Here is a 24,066-nt window from a genome sequence, read left to right as displayed (position 1 = left end):
ATGCAATTTAAAACTTATAAATTTTTTATTTCTGGATATTTGATTTAATATTTTCAGACCTAAGTTGACTGCCAATAACTGAAACTGCAGAAAGTTAAACCTCAGATAAGGGAGGACTACTGTAGTCTATCAGGTAATATCTCCGAAGAAACTGGTAGTGGGGTGGGGAGGTAGGACAGGGAAGGGAAGGCCAAGCCAGGGTGTGATATCAGAGTCCCACAGAAGCTAACTCTTAATCCTGCAAGAAGACCACCCTGACTAGGGCAAGGGTTAAGAATAGATCCCAGGCTGGGCGTGGTGGCTCATGCCTGTAATCCCAGCACTTTGGGAGATCAAGGCAGGAGGATGGCTTGAGTCCAGGCGTTCAAGACCAGCCTGGGCAAAAAGTGAGATCCCTGCTCACCCCCATCTCTACAAAAAGTAAAAACAATTAGCTGGGAGTGGTGGCACTCACCTATAGTCCCAACTACTAGGAAGGCTGAAGCAGGAAGATCGCTTGAGCCCAGGAGTTTGTGCCACTGCTCTTCAGCCTGGACGACAGCAAGATCCTGTCTAAAAAAAAAAAAAAAAAAAATTCCCAGGAGATAGCACTTCTGGCTCTAGGGCCAACAGATTTGGCAGCCTGAGAGCAGTTTTGTGATTAAAAAACGAAACAAAACAAAACAAAAAAGCTGCAAATACTGGTTGGGGGACATCACACCAGGGGAGGGTGCTGTGGGCAAAAGGGATACCATATGCCGTGGGTGGAGCACAAACAGTTGCAAGAACAGCTAAAGCTAACTTAGGTAAAGGGGTATCTCAATTAAGATTGCATTTGGCTGCATGTAATAGAAATCTGACCCAGTGCCTAACCAAAAGAGTTTACATTCCCAATATACCAAGAAGTTCAGAGATTGGCAGTGCAGGATTAATAATTAATATAGCAGCTTCTCGATGTTATCAGTCAACAACATGCCAGCTCCGCCTTGCTTGTTGCTTCATGATTGCGAGATGGCTCTACTGCCTCCAGCCTCACATCTGCATTCCTGGCAGGAAGAAGAGGAACAGAACAGAAGAGGCTGTATGTCTAATAGGAAAGCAAATATTTTCCAGAAATCTCTAGCAGACTTCTGGTTTCTTTCCTATTGGCCATAACTGAATCACATAATTACCTTTAGACGTAAGGAATTCTGGGAAGGTAGCATATGGTTCCCTTGAAAAGAATAACTTTTCATTCTTTGCTTTTTTTTTTTTTAGTGGAGATGAGAGAATGGGCAATGACTGGGAATATGGTGGTGTCTACCCAATAGGGGATTTTTTTTTTTTTTTTAGTAAAAATATAATAGTAGGCTTTAGGAGCTTCCTAAGACAAGATTTAAGTAGAGACAGCTTAGATATCTGAGGGATGGTGCCAGAACTGGCCAATGAGGAATTGAGATAGGGTTAGTTTATGGGCAGTGACCTGTACAGTTGCACAGGGCCCTGCATGTCGAAGGGCCCTATGTTTGGTTTCATGCTGTGTTTGGTCACTGAGCACTCACATTCTGTCTTTGGACTTGTGTTATTAAGTCTGATGGGACAATGGAGCATATGTGAAGTGGCAGCACACGCCCTTGTTGGCTCAGGCTCATGGTACAGCGTGCAATGAGCAATGTGCATGCCAAGCAGTTAGTTGCACAGGCCAGGATGGGACCTAGGCCCAGATTGGTGGTAGCGATGGTGGTGATAGCAGCAGCAGAAGCAGCAACTGTGGAGACAGCAGCCATAGCCCTGGAGACAGGAAAGGCTCCACATGAAGGCAATACTAGGATTCGTGTTGGGAGGTCAGTTTGCTGGTCTACCCCTGAGCCCATTTCTGGGGCATCTGCACAAACCATAACTTCTTGGCTAGAAACTGCTGGTTGTCAGGCAGTCAAACCTTATCAGTAAACTATTACAAAAATAAAAATGTACATGTAGACATTGCAATGAAACTTGTCAGGGAATTATTAAGATTCTCCAGAATTTAGAATCCCTGGATTTAGAAACTACCACAACATTGCAAAACAAATATTCACAAGGTTAGAAACAGAAATTAAATTTAAAGACAATCTCATTTGGTGAAAAAAACATGGTATTTTCCTATAAAGCAATGGATGAATCAATTATTGATGAAGAATACATTTAAAATTAAATTTTCTCTTGTAATTGAAGATACAGTGATAGAATGCATAAACAGGTGTTTGCATTTTCAACAAATCATAAAGCAAGTTTCTTGTAAAACCTCAACAAGTTACAGAAAATGTAAGAGGAAATGAAAGACCACTGTACAATTTGCATTTAAAATAAAATTCAGACTTACATGAAACTAGTTTGTATGAAGAGGTAAGTCTTTTTAGAAAAATTATTCTAAAAGAATTGTTAGCTCTCTATGTATTAATATATATAATTTATCAGACATTTATCCCAATGTCATCACTGCCTATAAAATACTCCTTACAGCTCCAGTAACATTCACGTCATCAGAAAGATCCTCCTTAAAATTAAAATTACCAAATTTATTTGCCATCTTGCATATACCAAAAGCAACTCATGTGGCTTTCAATTATATCAATTAAAAATGAAGTTGCCAAAAGTATAAATTTTGATGACCTAGTAAACAAATTTGCAGAAGTGAGCCAGAAGAACCTCATGATCAATCAAGATACACTAATAAAGTACAGACATCCTCAGGCTCTGCATTGACGGATTCAACCAAGCAAGGATGGAAAATATTCAGAAAAGAAAAACCAATAAAAAAAACCCCACAATAACAAACAGTACACACTAAAAAATACAATATGACAACTATTTCCATAGCATTTATGTTGTATTAGGTATTATAGGTAGTCTAGAGAGAGTAAAGTATGCAGGAGGACATATGTAGGTTATATGCAAATACAATGCCATTTTATATAACAGACTTAAGCATCTGAGAATTTTGTTATCCAAGGGGGTTCCTGGAACTGGTTCCCCTTGGATGCCAAGGGATGACTGTATCGGCGGTGGTGGTAGCAGTGGTATTGTTACAAAAATGAGAGAAGAAACTCATAGACAGAAGATAAATAATAAATACATTATTATATTATATGAGATTAGGACACCAAAAATATTTTCTTCAATTCGTAATTCTACTTTGTTACCTATGCATCACGATTGCCCTTTGTTATGGACTGAACTGTGGTCACCCAAGATTCATATGTTGAATCCTTAACCCTTAATGTGACTGTATTTGGAGATAGGGCCTTTAAGGAGGTCATTAAGGTTAAATGAGGCCTTAATGGTGGGTCCTAATTCAATAGCACTGGTGTCCTAATAAGAAGAGGAAGAGACACCAGAGAGAGCGCTCACTCAGCCAGCACACCAGGAAAGACCATGTGAAGACATGGTGAGAAGGTGGTTGTCTACAAGCCAGGAAGAGAGCCCTCAGCAGAAACCAATTCTCCTGGCACCTTCCTCTTGGACTTCGAGCCTCCAGAACTGTGAGAAAATAAATTTCTGTTGTTTAAGCTACCATCTGTGGTATTTTATAACAATGCAAGCTAACTAATACGTATGCCCCATTACATTTTACCCATTACATTTTATAAATAAGAAAATTTTTTTTTTTTGAGATGGAGTTTCACTCTTGTTGCCCAGGCTGGAGTACAATGGCATGATCTCTGCTCACTGCAACCTCCGCCTCCCAGGTTCAAGTGATTCTCCTGCCTCAGCCTCCTGAGTAGCTGGGATTACAGGCACGCATCACACGCCCAGCTAATTTTTGTATTTTTAGTAGACATGGGGTTTCACCATTTTGGTCAGGCTGGTCTCGAACTCCTGACCTCGTGATCCACCCACCTTAGCCTCCCAAAGTGCTGGGATTACAGGCGTGAGCCACCGCGCCAGGCCCAGAAAATATTTTTAAGGAAAAAAAATCTTTATATTTTAGTGCCTTTACTGACATTTTCCTCTTACTTTTAAACAAGGGGCTCAACATTTTCATTTTGCACCAGGCAAATTACAAATTACAGTGGCGACTGTACTCAGAATTGAGGTCACACTCTGTGCCTCCCCTAGGGCCTCAGAGCGGTGGTCCCCCTGCTTCTGTCTGCTTCCTCTCTCTCTAGATCAGCTGCTTCCACCCTGACTCAAGTACGCAACATCCACCCACTAATTCTGTCTCCATTTTTGAGAGAAAGTATCTAATTGGCTTAGCCCAGCCCATGCATTTGCTAGTCCAGGGTCAGGTGTCCTGTTCCAATGGGCTGAGGACACCTGGCTGTCCAGGCCCACACTTGCTGGGGCTCAGGTGGAAGGCAGTTTCAGAGGAGATGGCATGGACTGGACTTGCACTTCCAACTGAGGCACTTACGATGCTTTCACAGAGGATTGTCTGGCTTCAATGCTCCACTTCCTTTTACAAGGTGTTTAGCAGCTTCACTCCAAAAGAGAAATATAACCAATCACAGCTTAAAAAGCAGAAACCAATGCGCTGGCCTCAGAAGTTCTCAGGGCTGTCTTGCTCAGCTTTCCATGGACAAAGAATCCATTAAGAACAGGACTAGGGGAGATTTTCAACAGCATAATGCAAATGCTCATAGGTTTTTAGTTAAGGGCACTCTAAACTCATTTTAGCATGGGTTTTTGACATCCTGTCTCACTTAACGTTAAACCATGCTTCAAAAAAGTTAAACAGCAGCACTTTGGGAGCTCGAAGTGGGCAGATCACCTGAGGTCGGGAGTTTGAGACCAGCCTGGCCAACATGGTGAAACCCCATCTCTTCTAAAAATGCAAAAGAATTAGTGCCGGGTGTGGTAGCATGCATCTGCAATCCCAATTATTATGGAGGCTGAGGCATGAGAATCGCTTGAACCTGAGAGGCAGAGGTTGTAGGGAGCCAAGATCGCAGCACTGCACTCCAGCAAGATTATGTCCCCCAAAAAAGTTAAGCAGCAAAAATATAAATAAAAATAGAAATATTAATATTTTCTACAAAGACAAATTTTAAGAACATGTTTTTGGTAAGAAATCATATTTATCATTAAAAAGCAGTGAAAGCAATACCCTTGTTGTACATTTTTGGAAGCAAATTTGAAAGATTCCTGTTGAAATAAAAGTAGAAATTAAAATCATTGAATAGTAAAATATTTTATATAGTTACACCTCAGTTACCTAGAAGTAGGACTTAAGGGCAACTCCTGCAATCTGGAATACAGCAACGGAACTAAATTCCCTGAGGCACTGAAATAGTTTTCACAAAATCAGTTCACTGAAGCTCATTTGTTTTAGTTGTAGAAGAGGGACTCAGTTAGAACCTATTCACCCTTACTATTCACTGTCTAAATAACTTTGATTATCCAGTTTGCCACCCACAGCAGATTAAAACCAACAATTTACTAGGGTAGCAGGGTGCTGCTAAAATATAGAGAGTGATTATTGACATCAGGGAGGAAACAAGAAAGGAGTAACTGTCAAACCAGTTTGGAGATATTCAATGCATATGTGCATCCATGTACCTTTCTTAATGTACCTTTCTTACATACATTTAATTAGCGTGGGCTGAATGCCAACTATTAGCCTATGACTGTGCTAGGTGCACAGGATATGGAGATTAAGGACTCAGTGTCTGCCCTAAGTGTCTAGCAGAAAGGTTGACAAATAAAAAGGCAACTACAATATAATGTGGTGAATGATTAAGTGCCTGATTCGGGCTTAAATCAGAAGATAAGCTAAAATGCATTTCAAGCATTTCAGGTAAGACATCTGAAACCCCAAATTAAGATCGGGGTAGTGGGGATGCAGAAATGTGTAAGATTGAATGATGATGGAGGTAGAATTTGCACTGCAGGATGATGGATTGAGGTGAAGGGCAAGGGAGAAGAAAGAGTCCAGAATGTCACTTAGATTTTTGGCTTTTATGAAGAAAGAGTTAGAGGCTCCAGTCTCTCCAGAGGGCATCACCTCATTACAGCTGACATTTTAAATGAAGACTTGGGAATCACTAACAAAAGGTCAGAGAAGTATGAAATCCATTTAGTAGCGACTTTCTCTGCTGGCGAAGAAAACACCTCGTTTTAAATGACTGTTATACGGAGGAAGTTTTGTAAGTTCCTTGAGGGCAGGGGACCCAACATTTATCCTTACGTCCCCAGTGCTCCAATACAGTAGATGCTTAGTGACAACATCTTTATTGGATTTATAGAAACCAATTTAGATCATCTTGACCTTTTCTAGTCATCTCCCTTTAGGGTGTAAGATAAAACTGAGGAAATTTATAGATGTCTTTGGTCCTTGAGCAGATAATGGTTGGCTCTAGACATATTTCTCTTTCAAAAAAAATTTTTCTTAGGAGAATTGAAAAGTCTATGTTGTTGTCTTATTGAATCAGATCTTAAGACCCTGACAAGCAACCTTTCCATCTCTTCAGGTTTTCAGCTGCTTTGAGAGTAGCAGACACCAATTAGCTTCCTGACTGGCTCTGGGGTGTTGAGAGAGGCAAGCAGTGGCACCTCAGGGCACCAGAGCAGCCCTCTGTCCCCACAGGCACTCTGCATGCTGACAGGTCCGGAAAAAGACTGTCATACCCTAAAGAAAAGGAGGCCTCATTCGGCTGACCTTGGGGAATAAAATGTCCCCTGAAACCTTTTAGACCCCTAGAAGGTTCCTCCGGGGCTTCTGGAAAAAAAGCTTGAGAGGCAACTTGTAAACAATTAAGTCATGATGCACTTAAAAAGAAAAGCTCAGAATTAGGTCAGAATTGGACAGGGGGAAAGAACCGTCTCAATGTGTTATGAAGCTTTTCAGAAACTGTTTTCATGATTTTTATCACTGACATCTATTGGAGTAATGTTATTTTTTATTTGAATATTTAATTTTCAAAGCTAAAGCCTGAGAAATAGAAGCATTTCATTTTTTACAAATAGCTGTGAGTCATGGTTTATATGTCTTGAGTTTTTCTCAGCTTTAAAATCTCAGTTGGCTGTGAAGTGGGGGACAAAAACAAAATAATGAAATTGCACCAGGAAAACCAACTTCCAAAAACACTCCCAACAATGTTCCTTCTTGCATATGAAAGATATGTTATTACATCAGATTGCCACGTTTGTGAGCTTGAATAACAGATGTCCTCATTACAAAATCTCTGACTAAGATGAACGTGGTGCTGCAAGGGATGGGTGCTAGAACTAAAACTAAACTGGACAGTGGGCCTTCTGGGTGGAGATTTATATCCCTTGGCTGGAGGAGGCATGGTTGTGTGTGTGAAAATTCTTTTGAATTTTCCTGAAGCAGCTGGATTTTCTGCAAACCTGAACCCGAGGTGTGCTGTTTCCATTTCAGCCACCTCTTTATGGGGAGGTCACTTTGGAAGCATTTATCTGGTATGGGGGCCAAGACTCCTGGTAAGGGGGAGGCAGATGCAGAAGGAGCCCGTCTGGAGGGATGGGGTTCTCACCACCTCTCCCTGGCCTTGCTGCCTCCAATCAGGGGCCATGGTGACTATGAAGGGACGCAGTTAGTCCAGAGCCACCCTGGGAAAGATGTGGCCTGCAGCCTGGCAGGCCGAGGACGTGTAGGGGGCTGCACCAGGCACAGCGAGTAATCCTACTCCGTTTTTGAACTTACGCGGGGGCGCTGCCAGTGTAAAGCTCCCTGTTAAGAACAGGTCCTGGCCCTCAGCCGAGGGTCAAGAAGAAATGACCGACTTTCTGGCAAGACTGTGGGGATCAGATGGAGCCATTTTTAGATGTAAATGTCTGGCTTTGCCTGCAGCATTTCAAGGAAGACTTGACTGCTGTGCTTTGCTGCCCTCCACCCCGCTCCCCTGCACTTACCCACCCACCTCGCCTGCGCTGATCCGCAGACGCGCGCGGGGAAGGGCACGCGTGATGTTTTCCCACGCGCTCAGCGGGCGCCGCTCACTGGAAACTCGCTCCGGATTCCGAACCGGAGAGCAGAGCAGAGCAGAGCAGAGCAGAGGGAAGCCCCTTTGCTGTGGATGCAAGGAGGGCCTGAGCAGCTCCTTAGTGGAGTGCAGTGAATGCACTGAAATCTCGGAGCCTTCTCTGCCAAAGACATGTCGAGTTTGTGCATTCTGAGATCAATTCTGGGCTTTTCTGAAATTTTACTGGGGGTCCCAAAATTTAATTCGGAGGGGTTGCCTTCCGTTCTTCCCCTGAAAATAGAGATATGACAGAGAAATATTTGTTTACTAGCTCCCTCTCCCATCAGATATGTAGGGTCTTTATAAAATACTTGTAAACTTTGAAACTTTGATACTTTTTATTCTACATACCATGGGCCTCAAATAGTATTTAAAAGGCAAACATGAAGGTTGAGACATTTGCTTATACTATTGCACATTTGTATTTCGGATTCTATACAAACAAAAACGGCTTCCATAAGTGAGCATCTGTTTCCTATCTAACAGTATTAAAATGTTATTAAAATTCACACACCACTTGCAACTACCGAGTTTCCTTTGGTTCTTTTAAACAATTAAAATTAAATCATAATAGTTCACAGGTTGTATGAGCTCCCTTTTCTGTGACTGGGTTAAGAGCTTTCCTTATCGACACTAGTCTTATTGGTCCTTAATTTCAGCTAGATAGACATCTCATGGAATTATTCATCTTCAGCTGTACTCATCTGGTTTTACTTCTTCATTTCAAATGCATTTTGAATGTTCCCATCTGAGCTTATATGCTGTGCCTGTCCTTAATAACACTGTTGGAAAGATACTGTTCATTGAATTCTCACCATTCCATCCTAATTACTTTTTCTTTGAGGCTTTGGTCTTTACAATAGCCTAGAGGCCTCTCTGATCCTGAGGGTGGTGCCAGTAAGAGAGTAAATGTGCTCATAATAGAATTTCCACATTTTTCCTTTAAAAATACTTTTAAAATGTCACAAGTAATATATATTCATGATGAAAACTGAAAACAGGTAAGCAGAAATAAAAACTATGCACTTATATGTACATATTTATAAATATGAATATGTAAAATGTATGCATATTTATAAAAATGTGATACCTTCCATTTTAAAAACATTTTTCTGCTAAATAAAGCATGAACACTTTCCTTTATTCTAATGGCTACTAAATTTGTCTATACAGATGTAATAAAATCAATTCAATTAATTATTGTTGGAGATGCAAATTACTGAAAAATTTTTGCTATTGGAAATACAGCAATGCACATCTTATATTCTTGTGCATTTGCCCAATTATTTTTATAAGATAAATTTTCTGGGACCCAATTTCATTTTGACCAGAGATTTTACTCATGGCTTCAACCTGCCACCTTCAATGGGAGCTGATTTTGCTGATACAGAAGATAGTATTGCCTCTACTGGGTTCTTCATATTAGTTCCTCTGACTTGAGTCTTCATTCTAGTTACAGTCTCTCTGAAAATTTCTCATTTTGGGTTTTCTATTCCTATACTAGATAGACTATATGGAGCTTGGCCAAAGTGGCCTTTATAATTTCCCCATTTCCCCTTATCTTTCAATATCCTTCCTCTGCCTTCTCTTTAAATGCCCACAGATCTAGGCATAATTCTGTTCTTGACTTCCCTTCTTTGTAGTCTATGCTCTCCCTTAGCTAGTTTGTCCTCTGATTCTGTTTATGAGAAGGATTCATCCTTAAGCTCTTTTTCCTCAATTTTTTGATTTGTATTCCCATATATTCCTTGGCATCTTCCCATGATGATAGTGCAAATATCTTTGAGTTAGTATTCCCCAGACTCAATGCTTTATTCCAAACTCCCAGCAAAACAAAAACAAGTGAAAATAAAAAACAAAACCAACCCCACCTTCCAAACAAAATAACTCATTTTCTTCTTCCATATTCTCTCTTTTAAAGTTGAAGGTGCCCACTGATCCACCATCAAAGGGTCATTCAGATTCAGATTGAATAGACATTTATTGATTGTATCAAATCATATTAGTTTCCTGCTTAAAACTCTCTAGTGGCTTCCCATTGCCATTAAAGCGTGACTCAAACTCCTTATAGGAACCATCAGGCTTCTGTGATCTGGCCTCTGTCTCCTGCCCAGATCTTCTCCCAGGCTCCTCCTGCCTTTCTATGATCAGCTGCCTGCTTTCTGACCTTCTGTTCAAAGTACAAGTGGATGTGCATCTCAGAGACTGAGCACTTGCTCTTCCTTTGGCCAGAACCCCTTTTTGGATTATGTATTTGGTGTTGTAACAAACAACTCATTGCCAACCCAAGAGCATTTCAATTTTCTGCTATACATTTTTCTTTTGGAAGTTTTATAGTTTTGAATTTCACATTTAGTCTATGATCTATTTTGAGTTAATTTTTGTGAAAGGTAGGTCTTTGTCTAGATTCTTCTTCTTTTTTTTCTTTTGCATTATCTATCCAATTGTTCTAGCACCATTTGTTGAATGCTCAATCCTTTCTCCATTGAATTGCCCTTGGGCCTTTGTCGAGGATCAGTTAACTATTGTATGGGTCTATTTTTGAGAACTAATTAATATAAATTTAAAGATTCCTTTATTCAAACATTCTATCAGCAAATATTTCATTCAGCAACTACTATATGATCAGTACTACTTTAGGTACTGGGAACATATCAGTGAAAAACAAAATCTCTGCCTTCGTGGAGTTTACATTCTACAAGTCAAGCGATGTATTACTATGCGAATATTTTTAGAGTTATTCACATGTCTTTCCCAGCTAAGTACAGCACACATTCCTATGGCTCAGTGTCTTTGCTCATGCTTTCCATGCACTTGTTGGCTCATCACAATTTTGCACTGGGTGCTGCACACTGTGCAATGGGGATATGAAGACATTTCCTTTCCCTCCTATTTCTTTTCATTTTACTTTCACTTTTTCTATTTATCAAAAAAGTGCAATAATATAATTCTTAGATTCAGGCATAACTGAGAAATTAAGTGCAGTAAGAAATGAGATATTGGCTAAGTTATATTTGAGAACATATTTTGATACTTCCAGCAAAGAAACCTCCACTCTAATGATAATTGCCTCTGGGGTTTTCTGAGCAACTGGGATAAGGCCGGATAATATTTATTTGGATTGAAAGGTGATAATAGGCAATGTTTTAAAAGTGTAAACCTAACATTTATTTATACCTCTCTGATGAATAGTTTTTCTAGTAATGTTCAGTCCTGGTCTAGGAGTCAGAGGGAGATTTACGGAAATAAGTTAGCTTTTGAGTCTCATTTGTACAGTGTTTCCTTTTCTGGCAACCCAAAAACTTCATTAAGGAGAAAAGAAGGAAGTAAAAAGGACTTGCTTAAGCATCATGGCCATGAAGAAGGGGGAGGGGAAGATGACATTTCTAGACTGGAACTCATTTTTTGTAAGGATGAGAACTCAGAGGTGTCAGTCTCGTGCTGAGTCCTCAGCAGGGAACTTCTGGGCTCCTGTGTGTCCCATTCAAGGATGGTATATTTGTCTGTTTCTATGCTGCTGATAAAGACATACCCAAAACTTGGAACAAAAAGAGGTTTAATTGGACTTACAGTTCCACATGGCTGGGGAGGCCTCAGAATCACGGCAGGAGCCGAAAGGCACTTCTTACATGGTGGTGGCAAGAGAAAAAGGAGGAGGAAGCGAAAGTGGAAACCCCTGATAAACCCATCAGATCTCAAGAGACTTATTCACTATCACGAGAATAGCATGGAAAAGACCAGCCCCTATAATTCAATTACCTCCCCCAGGTCCCTCCCACAACACATGAGAATTTTGGGAGATACAACTGAAGTTGAGATTTGATTGGGGACACAGCCAAACCATATCAGATGAGTATTACTTGGCTCCTCTTCACTATACACAAAGGGCAAGTTTATGGCAGTATATGAAAAATAGAGAATGAGTTGCAAGCTAGTCAATTGCGTGGAAGAAAAAGGAAAGAAAAGTGATTTCAGGGCAGGTGCAGTGGCTCACACCTGTAATTCCAGCACTTTGGGAGGACGAGGTGGGCTGATCATGAGGTCAGGAGATTGAGACTATCCTGGCTAACACTTTGGTGAAACCCTGTCTCTACTAAAAATACAAAAAATTTCCCAGGGGTGGTGGTATGCACCTATAGTCCCAGCTACTTGGGAGGCTGGAGAATCGCTTGAACCCGGGAGGTGGAGGTTGCAGTGAGCCAAGATTGCGCCACTGCACTCCAGCCTGGGTGACAGAGTGAGACTCTGTCTCAAAATAAATAAATAAATAAAAGATTTCAAATATTGTTTTTTCATATTTCATATTAGGCATTGAGAAGTGAAAGGGACTTTAGAGACCATTTATCCCAACTCCCAACCCTGTGGAGGAATCCGTCTGCAAAAGCTGTAGCAGTAACCAGCCTGTACTTGAACCTTTCCAGTGACAGGAAACTCAGTACCTCAGAACTGCCACTTAATTATAGAAGACCCTTCCTTACTCAGAACTGAACTCTGCCTTCCACAGACTCCCAAATATGTGTCCTAATTTTATTCTCTGAAGCAACAGACATATATATATCTAATGTCCTCATTTGCAAGAGAGTCCTTTGCATATGGTTATCAGGGGTTCACTAAGTCTTGGATTCTTTCTCTCTGCACTGCCCCTTAAGTTTTGGCTTCGAGACTTTTTAAAGTTGTTTCCTGGTTGGCTAAAGCCCTTGTTAAAGGTGTTGCTCAAAATGAACACAACACTCCTGGTATTTGAGCCTAGGGTTTAGTTGATGTGGGTTGCTAACAGGAGACTTTTTTTTTTTTTTTTTTTGAGACAGGGTCTTGCTTTGCTGCCCAGGTTGGAATGCAATGGCACCATCATGGCTCACTGCAGCCTTGACCACTGGGCTCAAGCCATCCTGCTGCCTTGACCTCTTGAGTAGCTGGGACCATAGACACTTGTCACCACACCAGGTTAATGTTTTTGAATTTTAAGTAGAGACAGGGTCTTGTTAGTTGCCCAGGCTGGTCTCGAACTCCTGGGCTCAAGTGATCCTCCCACCTCAGGCCTCCCAAAGTGCTAGAATTACAGGCATGAGCCACTGTGCCTACCCAAGAAACACCTTAATTATACTTAACAGTAATTCTGTTTATATGAATGTTTTACCTATACTTCTGTCTATATGTTTATACTCTTTTTTCTCCCAGAGGTTAAATATTTAAAGTTCCACATTATGCCTGGACTACAGATGTTTCTACGTGAAGGTGTTGTTTCAATCTGTAATTTCACAATATTTTATTTTGGAAGCTGGTGGCTACAAGCTGGCAGGAAACATGGACCTTAGGCAAAGCAAACACATTCTATTTGCTAATGGTCACTAAGCGATTGTAACCAAGGCAAACTATTACAGAAAGGAACAATCAGCTGAAGTGTAAAGGCAGAGCGTTTGAGAAATCCTAGCCCTTCTTCCCTGCATGCTAAAATCAGCAAACAGAGAAAAACTATTAGCTGCTTCTTAAAAAAGGGATTTGTTTACACTACGTAATTTTTATCAGTGGGACAGCCTGTTTGCCTGCCTGAGATCTTATTACTTATTAACGCATTATTACCTGTGAGTAAGAAAAAGGTGCTTGCATTTCAGAAGTTTGTGTGAATCACGTGTCCTCCTCATTTCCTACCAGGGTTCAGGTATTTGTTTATTTTGAATAATGACAGATCTCAGTAAAGCTAAGGTTTTAAGCTCATGTGCTTCTGCATCGAACCTAATCTGTCAATGGCTCTTTCCTGTTCAGAATTTTAGGCTTAGTAAAAAGTTTGCAAACTAAGAGTTTTTATAAACAGAATATGACCACTAATATACTTGTTTCTGAATTGCAAGGGAAAATGTATGACAGCTCTCATAATTTCAAATGCCTTGACCAGTGTCACAAAGCTAATACTGATTATGGAACCCATGAGTATGACACTAAAATTCAGGGGCTTTGGGATTCCATTGTTGTTTTGCTTAATTAAATATACATACATTAGGGCGTGTATACTATACATGCTCAGTCTAAAGAGGAATAACCAAAGGAAAACTCTTGTTTTCACCACCGTTTAAGGAGACCATTACCAATTCCAATGTGACCTCTGTCCTTGGTTCCCAAGGGGGAACCACAATCTCAAACTTTTAGTCATTTCCTTGTCTTACCACATATATATGTATCCCTAAACAATACAGTGTTTAGTTTTCTATGTTTGTGTATTTTATACAAGTGGAATTATGCTGTGTTCTCGTAGAAATCGATCTTTTTGCTCAATATTATGTTTGTGAGATTCATTCATGTTACCGTGTGAAATTGTGGTTCATTTTCAAAGCTTCCTTATGCTAAGGCTTTGTGTTCTTTTGCATATTAAATGAATGAATGATGCTTCTATGAACATTCTTACATGTGCTGTTTTTATTGTTTTATTTACTGAGCACTTATTTTGTGTCAGGCACTGTTTTTAAGCGCTTCAAATATATTGATTCCTTTAAGTCTCCTGCAGCCCTCTGAGGTATGTAAAATTATCATCCTCATTTCACTGATGAGGGAATTTAGACCAAGGAGGTTAAGTTGCCTGAGTTGACAAACCTAGAAAGCTACAGAGACCAACCATCTCGGCTTCAAGAGTCTATCCTTGCAATCAATACACCATACTGATTCTTCTTTGGCTTATCAGTCTCTCAATCAGTCAATTTGAAAAGTTCTAAGGTGTGTTTCCACTTGTCCATATATCCTTTTGTTAATGAAATGATGGCAAATTCTTTTTAAAGCAAAAAGTCAACAAATTTAATAGAGATCCAATACGCCACATCTCCTTTTTGGGGGCTTGGGGTTAAAATCTCCATCATTTTTAGATTTTCCTCTCATATCAAATATCCTGATGTTTTTGCATTTCAAATCAATTTCAGAATGGGAAAGAATGCTCTTGCCTGAGAAGAAAGAATAATATGTAAATAATTTTAACTGTATGAGACCTTTAAGAGCGGTATCTAATTCATATGCCCCTCAAAAGTGAGTTCCAGGGACAGGCAAATGACCAATGGTGTTTATCCCCATCAGTGCTCATCTGTCTCAGTGGCCTGTGCATGAAAACATAAATATGAGCCATATGTCCATCTTCTGAGTTGGTGGAAAGCCTCCGAATGCCACCGAATCCAGAAAATGACAGATTGAGAAATCTAAAGAGATCTGTTGGGGAGAGTAAGGGAGAAAATGCCTCATCTGCTTCCAGTTGTAGCAAAGAGCCCGAGCTTCAGTTCCTTGGGATAGAAGGAGCCTCCACCCATCAACATAAGCACAACAGAAAGTACCGCCAAACAGCCTCACACACCAGCCCTCACCCCCTCCCTCAAGGGAGTCTTGCATGTAGCGATGCTGAAAGAACCTAAACTCACTGGCATGAAAACGAGAAGTGAAAACCAAGGGGAAAATTTATTAAAGATTAAAACTAGTAGGACTGAAGTTTTGCAGCCACCAAACAGGCCAAGGAGGCTGGAGGAACATCAGTCCTGCTGAGATGGTCAAAGTAATGGCCTACATGGCCAAGGCTGCCTTCAAATACATGTCACTGAGGACCCAAGGCTTGGGAGAAGTGGTAATAGGAACTAAGTACAGAGAGTCTAACTCCAATAAGGGACGATACATGACCAGAATAGTCATCCATCCAGTTTGGAGAGGTAGCAATTTTCAGGAAATAGTGTTTTTGAGAGGTTCAGCTATGCTTAAAGGACTTACAGTATTTCTGGTTGCTGCTTGGCTAAATCTATTTTATTTTCATTTTCATTTTATTTTATTTGAGACGGAATCTTGCTCTGTTGCCCCAGCTGGAGTGCAGTGGTGCCATCTTGGCTCACTGAAACCTCCGCCTCCCAGGTTCAAGTGATTCTCCCGCCTCAGCCTCCTGAGTAGCTGGGATTCTAGGTACGTGCCACCACACCTGGCTAATTTTTGTATTTTTAGTACAGATGGGGTTTCACCATGTTGGCCAGGCTGATCTCAAACTCCTGACCTCAAGTGATCCGCCCACCTCAGCCTCCCAAAGTGCCGGGATTACAGGCAGAAGCCACCATGCCTGGTCTAAAACTGTTTTAAAGCTTTATGTTTGGAAAAAATAATTCCCAATCTGTTGTTTCAAATGTTCTAGCTTGAATAAGGTTGGTGCATTATAAACTTAATCTGTAGTTAAAATCAGATAGTTACATATCTTTAAGTGAAAGGAACAAGTTATAAACTAATCCAATCTAATCCCCACTTTTGGCAAAAATATTTGCATACATGCAATGAAAATGTCCAGAAGTCCTGCACCAAGGTTTATGAACTGAGGCACTACTGGCATTTTGGGCTGGAAAACTCTTTGTTATGGCAGGATATTTAGCAGTATTTATTCCTGGCCTTGCCCCAAAGTTTGGGGACAAAACTTCCTCCAGTTGAGAATTATTTCTCTATTCAAATATGTTTATGGTGGTTAAATCTGGGTGAGAGTATTACGAGTAATTTTTCTTTCTTCCCCCATTTATTTCTAGTTATTCTACAATGAATATGTGTACATACATCTTAATATATGTCTTCTATAATAAAAATAAAAGCTATTATTAAAATACCCATAACCACAGCACTATTTATTTTAAAAATTATGGGTACATGCTTTTGAGCAAAATCTTTGAAAAATATCTGTAGATAGAAGGTTTATGGAAGATATAATGTAGGGAATTAAAAAGGAAATAACGTTCTTCTAAGATAATTTAGCAAAAATTAATCTGCAAGATGTGGGGGTAGTAATGTGTGGGCCAGAAATAACTTGATTAATGATCCAGGGGTACCCATCCATGACATCCAATCCTCTGTTTAATGTTCTCATTAGATTTACCAAGCTGGCAGTCTTGTGTTCTGGGCTGTACAAACAGTTTTTCTCTGCACTGACTTCCTTCCAGTTGGGCTCAGCATGGGGGCAGGGGGCACCAGATCTTTCCCATGTTATGGGCTCCAGTGACAAGTTCACTTCCCTCACTTCCTTCTTGAGAGGAAGACGTGGGGCTACATTTCACTCACTTTGTAGCGGTGGTATTTTCGTTCATCAGTTGTTTAGGATTGATGGAGTGTGGAAATGGAGCTGCTAATAGATGTTTTTTACTTCTATTAGATAAGGAAAACTTAACTAATGTGCAAGTGGCATATAAAATCATGGGAATAACCAGGGATAGGATGAACATATAGTTTTCCCTTGGTATTTGTTGGGGATTGGTTCCAGGAACCCTGAGGATACCAAAAATCCACAGATGCTCAACTCCATGGCATAAAATGGTGTAGATAACCCACACAGATTCTCCTGTATACTTTCCATCATCTCTAGATTGCTTGTAATGCCTAACAGGCCTAGACATCACTTCGTTTAAGTGCATTCAACGTAGCGCTCAGTGTGATGCAAATTCAATGTTCACTTTTTGGAACTTTGTGGATTTCTTTTTTAATGAATGTTTGATTTGCTATTGGTTGAATCCATGGATGCTGAACCCATAGATACAGAGGGCCAACTGTACTTGTCGGACTCTGAAACTTCAACTTCTCAGCTCCGCCTGAACCTCAGGCATAGAGATGGAATCTGAAGCAGACCAGAGGGTGGCTTCTTGGAGATGGTGAGGCCTGGCCACAGAAGGAACAGGATGCAAGACAGCTGCCTCCCACACAGATATACCGCATTTAAGAAGATGTCACCACCCCCACGAGAAATATCTACTGTATGCTCATGTTTGAATGTGTGTGTATATCTATATAGATTCAACATATACATATGTTACAAAGAACTCAAGCAGCAAAATTAGAGAATGCTCAATATTTCTGACATGCTTGGAATAACAAGAGATGTAAAAGCAACTCAGAATTACATTCCCCTTTTACAAAGCCAGATAATGTGGCTGAACTACTGAAGGCTTTCAATCTGAGGGCACAAAGTAGGAAACAAATTACTATTTACTCTCCAGTAAGAAAAACGGAGTGAGACAAGGTCTGCCTTTGAATCACTATAGCTGTATGTCTAAATGGCGTTTCTTTCTGGCACTTAGTAATGGGACCTGGCAGTTAATGATGATGATGGCAAACACTTAGGGAACACTCACTATGTGCCCAGCACAGGTCTAAATACCTTCTATAGTCCAACTCTCTTCATCCTCAAAACAGCCCTAAGGCAGCTCTTATTTCTATTGCACAGATGAGGACACCGAAGGACATATTAGGTGCTTAGAAAATATTTTGTGAATGGAATTAATAAGCAGAACTATCATCAATCACTTTATTTTTCTTTTGCTCTTAATAACAATTCATTCTTTCTCACTCTTGAACTACTTTTACAGTTAGTGTAATACATCTGTTCTTCAAAACCAGCAAAATCGTTTCTAGAAAGATTGAGAGTAACAGAACACTCTGATTAATATAATTACTCTCTAAATTAAACCATTAGATCTGAAACTGTTTGCATTTGTGGGCAATCACAAAAGGTCATGACCCCAGAATCCATCTCTCCTACCAGGGTTGTCTGCCTGTACCAAAATATCAATAAGGAAATATGGGTGATATCTGTTTTCTTGAAAGAGCATCAGTGGATTATGAGTTCATGATTAAAACAAATATATATTAAGGCAAACCATATGAAGTTACTGCTTGTCAGATTAAAAGCAGCCAAACATCAACAATTATATAGGGGTCAACTTAATAGATTTTGTCCCATTTCAAAGCAGTGTGACTGAAGAATTTAATTTTCTTAACAAGTGGTAAAGGAGATGGGAACAGTTACTGAACTGAGCTAGAAAGCTATTGTTTTATGGCATAGTTTAGTTCCCACAGTAAATTTTCTCAAATTTTAATAAACTCTCCCTTACATAGTCATTTAACTTATTTCTCTTGCATGTCCTATATTTACTTACAGGTTTTAATATTATAAGAATAGAGGATATGGCCGGGCGCAGTGGCTCAAGCCTGTAATCCCAGTACTTTGGGAGGCCGAGACGGGCGGATCATGAGGTCAGGAGATCAAGACCATCCTGGCTAACACGGTGAAACCCCGTCTCTACTAAAAAATACAAAAATCTAGCTGGGCGAGGTGGTGGGCGCCTGTAGTCCCAGCTACTCGGGAGGCTGAGGCAGGAGAATGGCATAAAACCGGGAGGCGGAGCTTGCAGTGAGCTGAGACCCGGCCACTGCACTCCAGCCTGGGCGACAGAGCAAGACTCTGTCTCAAAAAAAAAAAAAAATAGAGGATATTCATTCATAGATATTCCAAAGAGTCTTTGAACCACTGCCTATTCTAATGTTTAATATTATAATAGTAACACAGTGCTTTACAATAAGCCCCTACTAAATTATTGAGAGAACACTTTTCTGACTACAAAGAATACTCATTTATGTTTATACTCCAGAACTACTCATAAAGTATTAAAGATGGCCTCTTAAAGTAGCCAAGAGTGTGTGATATCATGAAGGTCTGTGCCTGATGTAGTAACTCAAAATATGAATCATGATAATTAAATAGTTGAGGTTTGCAGATGTGACCAACTTACCACCAACCTGGTATATGTGCATGTTCTAAGTATCTCCTCCTGCTCGCAATAAACCCAGTCTGAAAAAGTGGTATTTATAAAATGAATGATCTTTGGGAAATATTTTTTACAGTGCTATGTACACATGGGAAGTACCCAGAAAATAACTGTACAAGTGTGCTTGTTCGAAAATAATGAACAAAGAGGCCAGAGTATACCCACCTGAATAAATTCTGCACCCAGTCTGGCAAACATTTATTGACTGCTTTCTCTGCATAGAACAACCGGCCAGTCCCTGCACTCTAGGCACCCACTACCATCGTTAAGAGACCTGTGTGCATGAACCAATCAGACACATGCTATGAGAACAGAGAAAAGAAATAAGTAATTCTCACAGACACTGACAAACTGGAAAAATCTTCTTTTATCCCAGGTACTTTATGGCTGGGATCAAAGGGGTGAATCACTTGTCTGCACAGTAGGGGTCTGGCAAAAGGAAGTGTTGGCATCAGTTTTCCATCTGCACATATAATCCCCATTCCTCCATGAATTGCATGAGATAGGTTTCATTTTCTCCTGGTGGCTTGTCTGGAGCCGGCTCCTCATACAGCCTAGACAGAAGACCCTCCTCCCCGAGTCCATCCCCCTCAGAAGGCTCGCAGCCCTCTGAGTCCTGGTCGAAGCTGGACAGCGAAGGAATACACAGCCTGCCAGTTTGGGGGTCCCAGTCGACCAGGGTTGTCGATGGCTCTTCCTCTGGCCCCTCCTCTGAGTCTGTGTGCTCCCGCGTCAGGGGGTCTAAGTCTCGGAGCTGAGGGGTGTATGAGTACTGTAATGTTTGCCGGCCCAAGATTGCCAACGCTGCCTGTGACTCCAATAATGTTCCTTGTGTGGACACCTCCTCCTGCAACCTGAGCTCCTGCTCTTCAGGCCCTGCACAAATGTCAGTGGTTCTGACATCATATTCATATTCAATGACTGTTTTATCCGGGGATATTGTTCTGCTGAGGGACTCTTGCTGGGTGAAGGAAGTACCTTCTGCGATTTCTTCAGAATCACAAAAAATTTCCATCAAATGCGAAGCATACCCTAAATGTTTCACCTCCTCTTCCTCCTGGGGGGGCTTCAGGTTCCCGCTGGGCTGAGGATCATTGAGGCTGGATACATCACTGCTTTTTCCCAGTAAACTCATATCCTGATGAGAAACTTTAGAATCATCCGAGATATTGAGGGTGATAAAGTTAATCACGATTTTTTCAGCAGGCACAAAGAATCTTTTGTCAAATTCATTTCCATAAATCAAAATCTATAAAGAGAAAAGAGAATGGTTTTCACCTTTTCACTTTAGAGAAACATTAGAAACAGCTGTTAGGTAGAATATCTTGTCACCAGATAGTTTTAAAGACCTACTCTTATCAACTCATGTAAATGAAAGTTATGCTTGCAATATACAGAACACCTCACTCACGGGCAGGCAAGAGACCCAAGACACACAGAAGATACATGGAAGTGAGAAGTGGTTCACCGGGTGGGTATTTCTCTAGTCCAGGGCTGGGGCTGGGGCATTGGTGCCCCCTCTTGTAACCGGCAGGGGAGTTCTTCATTTCTTGACTTTTTTTACATTCTGTAAAGTCAGAATCTTAGCCACATGAAGAGTAGCAAAGACTGAATGTGGCAGAGTTTGTGACATTGTTTTATTTATAGTTTGCTATGTACTTGTTAATAAGCTGTGGTTACCTGGGCTACCTGCTCTGTTTTTGGATATATTTGAAATGCGGACAGGCATGAGAACTGGATGTAGAAAGGGAGGGAAATATATGAGCAGGGATGGTTTTTACCCCTTATACCATTCTTACCATGCTATAATAGGGCCAAAAAAGGAAACTCATCTTCCAGTTTATGGTAGACAGAGAAACTCTAAATCATGTCAGGGAAGCTCAGACGAGATTAAATTATTGCTATGGGTACCGTGAAAGATACCTGTTTTCTAAGAGAGCATGAGTTACAATCCTCATTGTCACTCTACCATGTGATTTCATTTAACTTTACAAAACAGAACCTCCAGCCTCATTCTTTTACAACATTTTAAGTTTCTAAAAAATCACAGGTGGTCAATTCTCCTGTGAATGTTCCTTCCAGAAAAGGTCTCCCAATGCCATTAGGAAGCCAACTCTGAAACCTGAATGCAGGTAGAATCATAGAAAAACTTATAAACGGAACTAACAGGAACCAAGGTATGTTATCATGTACACGGGAACACATCTTTTAATAGTTCCCAAGAAAATGGTTTTGACTGTTAAAAATATGCTCAACCCTTCAGAACCCTTCAGCACATGGTCCCATCTCTGTGGGTTTAATTCTTTCTTCTTTCTTGCTTCTTCTTACTGTGAAGGATTAAGTCCTGGCCATGTTCCTCCTAAGTGTGTTTCCATTCCACGTCTTTCTCTCTAACCTGATACCCCACTCTGGCCTGTTAGACATGAATCTTCTCTCCCCTGGACAAAGCTACAGTTCCCTAGGTGCTTTTCTTGTTTCTAGTCTTACTCGGCTCCAAGTTGTCCTGGAACTAATATCTGGTTGGATCTAAACCTTGATACTGACTATGATGCTCCTAACTTAAAACCCTATGGAGATTTCTCTTTGCCGGTAGAATGAGGCCGAGCTCCTTAGAACAGCACCCCAGTTCTCCCCTTATTTGGACCCACCACCCACTCTCCAGTCTTGTCTTCTTTTCTAGCTCCTCATCTGGAGCCTCCTGGTTTATGAATGTCATGCAGTTTCCACACATCCACCTTGCTGTTTCTTCTGCTTGCACTATGGATCTTAACTCCTACTCACCTCTCATAGCCAAGCCCTGGCATGAGAGCTGAGCTCCTGTGTAGGGTTTCAGGGCTCTCCTTGTACCCCCTGAGTTCCCAGTGCCTGCTCTCATCTTAGCCTTCACGTATTATTTTGAAATTCTAGTCCCCAACTAGGCTTGAACTTCTAGAAGGGCAGGGCAGGGATCATGACTGAACTTATCTGTGGGACCTTGTAAAATTTGGTCATTAAATAGAAAATCTTTTCAAAGCTAAGGAAAAAGATTCTGTCAGTGAGCTAATCCAGAAAGCAGTTTTTTTTTTTTGGAGACAGTCTCACTGTCACTCAGGCTGGAGTGCAGTGGTGCACTCTTGCCTCACTGCAATCTTGGCCTCCCAGGTTCAAGTGACTCTCCTGTCTCAGCCTCCCGAGTAGCTGGGATTATAGTCATGCATCACCACACCTAGCTAATTTTTGCATTTTTAGTAGAGATGGGGTTTCATGCTGTTGACCAGGCTGGTCTTGAACTCCTGACCTCAAGTGATCCAACTGCCTCAGTTTCCCACAGTGTTGGGATTACAGGCATGAGCCACCATGCCCAGCCCAGAAAGTGTTTTTTAATTCACCAGCTATTTAACTTTAATTTCACTCTGCCCTTAAAGGGAACTGAATCTGCTCTAGAACCTCCTCTTCTGTCCTCCTGGAGGTGTACTATTATAATAAAGATCCCTGCCACACTAAGCACTCACCAAATTTGCTGGGTGTTTCTCTTTGCCAACGTGGATATATCGGTAGATGGAATAGCCCATCACAGAGAATAGAAACACAGTAACGGATACGGGCAGAACATACCAGAAGATGATTTTAGCTTTGAACTCTGATGATTGATCTGTTAAAAAAAAAAAAAAAAAAAAAGGTGGGAAGTGGGGGGAAGGGATTAGATAGTTGTGATTTGATGTGATGGGAAAAACTGACATCGTTAAGCAGCTTCTGGGCAGATCACTTGCATTTGGGAACTCAGTTTTCTCACCTCTACGTTGAGAAGCTTAAGCTAAATGTTATAAGCGGTCTCAGAATTCTTACTATCCCTGACAAGAGACGGTCTGAAGGAATCATCTGAACACATCTCAAATGTTTAAGAATACATCAATCATCCAAGTCAGCACATATTCCACCATCATGTATCTGGCCATGAGATTCATGCGTGTTTCTATATTTGAAAGTAAGTGTATTTGATATTCTAGTAACTCACAGAACTTCAAACAAACAACAAAACCCTCGAGTGAATATCCCACTGAATTGCTCCACTTTTCCACGCCACATGTTTGACTCAATCTTTCTGCATGTTCACTGAAGGACATGAATGCATGGCACCACCTTTTATGTGAGTAGCAGAACCGTTCTTGCACTGCTTGACTGGACTTTCTGGGTAGGGCTGGAGCCTGGGGATGTGTGTAGGGAGGTGGCTGGACAAGGTACAGTGCGAATGGCAGTTAACTCCCTTCCTGGGCCTGCTGTGCTGTAGGCTCACGATGAGTAAAAGTCTGCAGAGGAATGAAAATACTTGGGACATTGTTTTAATAAAAGTTTTTTTTTTTTTTTTTGAGGCAGAGTCTCGCTCTGTCGCCCGGACTGGAGTGCAGTGGCCAGATCTCAGCTCACTGCAAGCTCCGCCTCCTGGGTTTTACGCCATTCTCCTGCCTCAGCAGCTGGGACTACAGGCGCCCGCCACCTCGCCCCGCTAGTTTTTGTATTTTTAGTAGAGACGGGGTTTCACCCTGTTAGCCAGGATGGTCTCGATCTCCTGACCTCATGATCCG

The 24,066-nt window shown here is 41.0% G+C and overlaps 1 protein-coding gene and 1 long non-coding RNA gene across 3 annotated transcripts in view; both read right to left on the bottom strand.

Moving 5' to 3' along the window:
* Positions 1 to 21: 21 nt before the first annotated feature.
* LOC105526169 lies at positions 22 to 11,553 on the bottom strand. Its single transcript, XR_001004035.1, has 3 exons — positions 11,493 to 11,553; positions 7,813 to 8,153; positions 22 to 1,025 (listed from the first exon to the last, which is right to left on the bottom strand). It is a non-coding gene; the product is annotated as an uncharacterized LOC105526169 (long non-coding RNA).
* An 8,121-nt stretch (positions 11,554 to 19,674) lies between these two features.
* The window catches only part of IL20RA (interleukin 20 receptor, alpha), a 40,398-nt gene continuing 36,006 nt past the window's right edge, over positions 19,675 to 24,066 (bottom strand). For both annotated transcript variants that reach the window (XM_011962084.1, XM_011962085.1), the window contains 2 exons: positions 22,996 to 23,135; positions 19,675 to 20,753 (listed from right to left, as the gene is read on the bottom strand). In XM_011962084.1, the coding sequence (XP_011817474.1) occupies positions 19,956 to 20,753; positions 22,996 to 23,135 (938 nt within the window). In that variant the 3' untranslated portion in view covers positions 19,675 to 19,955. The remainder of the gene's footprint in view (positions 20,754 to 22,995; positions 23,136 to 24,066) is intronic.

This window comes from Colobus angolensis, unplaced genomic scaffold (assembly GCF_000951035.1).
Source record: "Colobus angolensis palliatus isolate OR3802 unplaced genomic scaffold, Cang.pa_1.0 Scaffold58, whole genome shotgun sequence".
Classification (NCBI taxonomy): domain Eukaryota; kingdom Metazoa; phylum Chordata; class Mammalia; order Primates; family Cercopithecidae; genus Colobus; species Colobus angolensis.
The sequence above is the reverse complement of the archived record's forward strand: the minus strand, read 5'-3'. Positions and strand labels throughout refer to the sequence as shown.